Source organism: Atractosteus spatula, chromosome 1, assembly GCF_055471065.1.
Source record: "Atractosteus spatula isolate fAtrSpa1 chromosome 1, fAtrSpa1.hap1, whole genome shotgun sequence".
NCBI lineage: Eukaryota > Metazoa > Chordata > Actinopteri > Semionotiformes > Lepisosteidae > Atractosteus > Atractosteus spatula.
The window spans coordinates 3,501,917-3,506,769 of record NC_142706.1 but is presented as its reverse complement, the minus strand read 5'-3'; the positions used below and the strand labels follow the sequence as shown (position 1 = coordinate 3,506,769).

The following is a 4,853-nucleotide window of genomic DNA, read 5'->3' as shown; positions in this document are numbered from 1 at the left end:
AAAAACTGCTCGTTTACAAACGTCTCCTTTCCCCCGCCGGACATGGACTGTTCCATTTTGAAATTAGAAGCCATTTTTCCGCCACAGGGTTCCCAGAAATTCATAGCGCCACCTACCGGAGTGGAGCATCGCAGCTCTGGCTTAAAAAAACTCATGGGGACGGATTGGTCTCTCTGGATTTTCAATGCATCATTGAATAGCACTTTCATTGTTATATTTAAGCAATTACGTTTTCTGAATAAAATAAATGGATTACTCTCAATTTTTACAGGACCCTTTTTAGAGCCTATAAAATCACACGTATCTCCCATCTTTACATCTAAAACATCAGCACGTATCCCTAAAATATCAGCACTGTTTCCATTTATAATATGATTCTATCAATGCAGATGTAAACTGAAATGACGCTGTTGTAGTTTCCAATATTTTGGCCCCACAATCCTTTTTTGTAAAAATTTAAAAAACACACCTCTCCACCCATGTCTTCTGGAGCTTCGCAACACATTTTAAAAAAAATAATCTTAACACTATATGGTATTACTGTACTGGGAATTAAAGAGACAGTGTTGTCGCATCATTTCCAAATTGCATCAAGACTCATATTAAGCTATTAACTCACCTTTTAAGACCATTTTGATTGGTTTGGTTTTGCACTTGGTAATTTGAAACCGTCCGCATTTCATCAGATTTGAATCTATCAGTTCTTTGTTGTCAAAACGCTCAGGAAATGTATAGCAATGTGAAAACAGGGAGGGATAGAAGTTTCATTTTTTATTCTTTCACTGTTCATAAAAAGTTCAACAGAGCATGAGCCTGATTGAACCTTTAGAAGGATCAAGGACACAGAAATGCACACAAAATAATGTTTATTTGGTATTGCTGGCTTTTTGTTTTTTGGAAATATATGTATCTGTTATCTTTACAAAACATGTACAAAGCCAGGACATTAAAGCAGGCATTTCACGTGAAAGAAGATATAAATTAGAGTTTGGCTTCAGTCACAATGTTTAGTGTTACATTTTCATTAACACCACAAGTATACATCAATTGTGCACGTAGGATAATTCCACACATTAGTGCATTGTCCCAAAACTACACTGCTTCTGCTAGTGCAACCTGTGTTGTGCTTCATTAAAACTGTATACATATAATTCCTACATTTAGAATGTGTAATATGCAAAGATCAGATAAATCAATTATTTTCCTATAATGCATTTGCTCTGTAACCAGAAATTTTAAAAACAAATTGACAAATGGGTCTTGTTAAAAAAAAATCACTAGGGTTAAAGCTACAACTGGCTTGGTGTCACAAACAGTTTTACTGGTTTGACTCTCATATCTACTGTGGTTACTTAATGGTCATACTTTTAGTATGACTATTTGGAAAAATGTAATTAATGCCATTTCATTGAAGAAGTTCATTTCATTGAACTACTCCCCACACAGTTAAATATTAAAAGTAGCTTTCTGCTTTACATAAATTGAGCAGCCTACTTCTTCAAAGATTTTTAAACTGCGTACCTTGCAGATTGCAGTACGACTACCGTCTCAATTTTAAATGCTCCACAAACATATTTACGTAAAAATAAAATCTGGCAGGCATTAAGAACACAACTGATACTATTGGTTCCCACATTCATTTGTTGGAGTTTGTTTACATGCCTCTGGGCATTCCACATCAAGGTCAGTGAAAACGTAGCTCAGGTGTGGGGTCTTAATCACACTGCAGAAGGAAAGAAGCACAAGGCGTGGATAACTGTGGAACAGGGAAAGAAGATTCTGTCAGGGAGATCTCCCAGATCTGTAAGCTTCCGTTTGCTTCAACGTTTACCAGGAAAAAGCAGAACGGCAGCTGCCTGAATATACTGGTAGGAGCTGTGTCAGTGTGAAGCGACCAGAGTCAGCTGCCAGGACTAGCCTGAACACCACAGCCAGCTTTTCCATCACTAGACTGCAGGCCAGGACCAGAGACTTCAGCCTACAACATCAGTGAACTGCAGGCCCTGGTCACTCAACAGCTGTATCCAGAAGGGTCTTTTGCTAAGAGCCTCAAGAATCACAGTTTAAACTGGTCCTCTGAAGACTTCGATTCACTTGAATTGTTTGGCACAGGTCTCAAGCAGCTGCTGATTTTCAAGAGGGCTAGAAACCCCTTCTGCATGGCTGTCCTCGGGGATGAAGCTCCGAGGCTCCTGCTCTGGAGGCAAGGAAGGCCTCCGGAAGAATCGGCTCACCCACAGGCAGCACGATTCGGCGGGAACCCTTCACGTGCCAAATTACAACAAATGGCACTTGGCTCAAGCCACTGTCTTTACAGGAAAACTGAACCCCCCCCCCCCCCCCCTTTTAACAAGTCCCACTTGTCTTTGATCAAATGTGTTCACATCATAAACAGGACAAAAGAAGAGTGGCACCAAATGTATTCAGGTTAACAAAATTGACCTAACTATACTGAAAGACATCTAAACTCTCAGTGTACTTCATTAAAGGTGCCAAACCACACTGTAATATACTGGAGCCCTTCCTCTCACTGCTCTGATGTCAGGTCCTGAGGATTTCGTATAAAAAACAGGGAATGCATTTACTAGAACCTGGAACAACTGATTTCTTCCTACTACATATATATATATACTGTAGTATAATTTACTTTCAGGATGTCATTAAATCTTTATAAAAGAAATGACATTGTCAATAGATATATTATACACATACTAAAATTAAAAACTGGAAGATTCATGACTGTAAAATTATTTAACAAGTTTTTAAGCAGTATTTCACATTCCTCAGAAGCATATCCCTTCGTGCAATGATGGGACTTCACAAATTATTCTTACGTCACAGAACACAGTGCCTAGGAGACATGTTTTGTCTAAGAACGAGATAGTCTTTAAAAACAGCAATAAAAGGGAATCCGACATGGTAACTCACTGATGAGCGACTGTGTAACAGAACAGACCTAGTAGGGCTCTTCTACAACATGACTGAAGGAGTAAGGCATTGATTAAAGAAGCAGATGGTAAACGGTATTAACGTTAAAGCAATAAGGCAGCTTTTCCTTTTTTTTGCAGTCCTGTAGTTCATTAATTCCTATGTCGTACACATCCAGTTCCACAGACAGGCTTAATGCTGCAAGAACACCCAGGCCTAGTTTGCTTGTTAAATTTTCCTGACAGCTTGAAGATCAGTATGAAGGCATTTCCAACCCAGCTCCCAATTTCCTGCCGGGTCTTTCCCTTGAACTCCCTCCTGGTTACATTTTGATCTTGGCATACATTTCTTCTATCTGTTCCCTGAAATGGCTCCTCAGATCCATTCTCTTTGCTTTCAAGGTTGGGGTGAGCAAGCCATTCTGGACAGAAAACATCTCTGGGTGCAGGGCTATGTCTCTCACCTACTCAAAACAGAAACACAACATGCAACTCCATTAAAGACAGACACATGCTGGATATCAACAGAGTTCAAACAAAGCAATGGGGAGGTTTTCCAACCTCACTTGGTAAACCGGTATCTACACCAAGGCCCAGGTAAATCCTATGCTTAGGCAGATTAAAAATAAGATCTACTTCAGGTCCGTCTATCGGTTACACTGCATGGCTCCCGGTCTGTGGATGGCAGACGAGCGACATGCAGGAGACTCACACACTGCTGTCTCGTCTTTTAATAGATAAGACCAAGAGCTCAATGCTAAAGCTGCCCTGTTTTTGTGGTTCTTTTCCTTACAGGACAAAACACACTCAAAAGCAAAACAAAAAATAATGCATACACAATTTTACAATCCCATCATATTAGCATGTGCTCCGTGCAAAAAAAAAAAAAAGACCATGTCATTTGCGAAGTGTGTTGAAAATCCAGCAACGAGATCCCTTGCTATCCTGCTGGGATCCCAGAGAACACTCCTCTTCCGCATCTGCCTACTGAAAAGAAGCTCCGGGAACCGGAAGATGGAACAGAGAGACCCCCCCCCCCCCAAGTCTCTGTTTTGTGCCAGCAGGAGACTGCCGGTCACGTCATGAGAAGGACAGAAGTGGCAGAAAGGCCAGCCGCCAGAGGGCAGAGGGCAGAGGGCAGAGGGCAGAGGGCAGAGGGCAGAGGAGGACTGGGGCTCTCTTCGGCATACTGCACTGTCAGGCCGCTGGGCTCTGCTTAGTCCACACCAATGAACTGCTATGCTTTGCGGTTCCCATCAGTCGCCGTGCAAGAAGGACCTTTGTTTGGGTTTGCTGTGACAAATCCGGCTGCTCTGCTGCTAACGAGCAACACTCACCTGCTCAAAAGACTTCAGCCCCGCCTCTTTCCCACGCTTCAGCATATCTTCCAGGATTGCACTCTTCACTTCCTGTCATGAGGAATTGCCAATGAGCAAACACTTAAAAGAGTGACTTCGGTTCTACTTTCTGTGTTATCCCTTTCTGTTTTCTTCCCTTAATCTGTTTCTTATGCTTCCAGCAGGAAAGGCTGCTGAGAATTACCAGGGGCCAAACACAGGCTTACCTTGCTTTTGCAGAGATCCACATACGACCCTTCAACCCCTCTCTTTCTGGCCCAGCTTGGCAATACGTCGGGATCAGGCACTACAATCGCCACCAGGCACGCCTGCACAAGACAGAGCCCTTGCAAACATGGTACAAACTCTTTCCACATCTCGGGCATTCAATAATCAATCACCCACAGATCACTGGTTCCGATGGACACTCCTAATCCTTATCCAATAATGCTGCAGACCAGGTGCAAACAGCACATGTCATTCCTCTCTTGGGGTGTATCTCACTGGAGACATTCAGTACTAATCTTACAAACCTCAATGTTGTGCAAGCAGCCTGGTTATTCTTGTGACACTTACTCTTTTTTTACAC

The 4,853-nt window shown here is 42.1% G+C and overlaps 1 protein-coding gene across 11 annotated transcripts in view; it reads right to left on the bottom strand.

Annotated features, from left to right (window-relative positions):
• Window positions 1-849: 849 nt before the first annotated feature.
• The window catches only part of acsl1a (acyl-CoA synthetase long chain family member 1a), a 37,062-nt gene continuing 33,058 nt past the window's right edge, over window positions 850-4,853 (bottom strand). For all 11 annotated transcript variants that reach the window (XM_088913888.1, XM_088913933.1, XM_088913923.1 and 8 more), the window contains exons 19-21: window positions 4,492-4,593; window positions 4,265-4,336; window positions 850-3,391 (exon numbers count right to left, since the gene is read on the bottom strand). In XM_088913888.1, coding sequence (XP_088770014.1) covers window positions 3,251-3,391; window positions 4,265-4,336; window positions 4,492-4,593 — 315 coding nt within the window. In that variant the 3' untranslated portion in view covers window positions 850-3,250. The remainder of the gene's footprint in view (window positions 3,392-4,264; window positions 4,337-4,491; window positions 4,594-4,853) is intronic.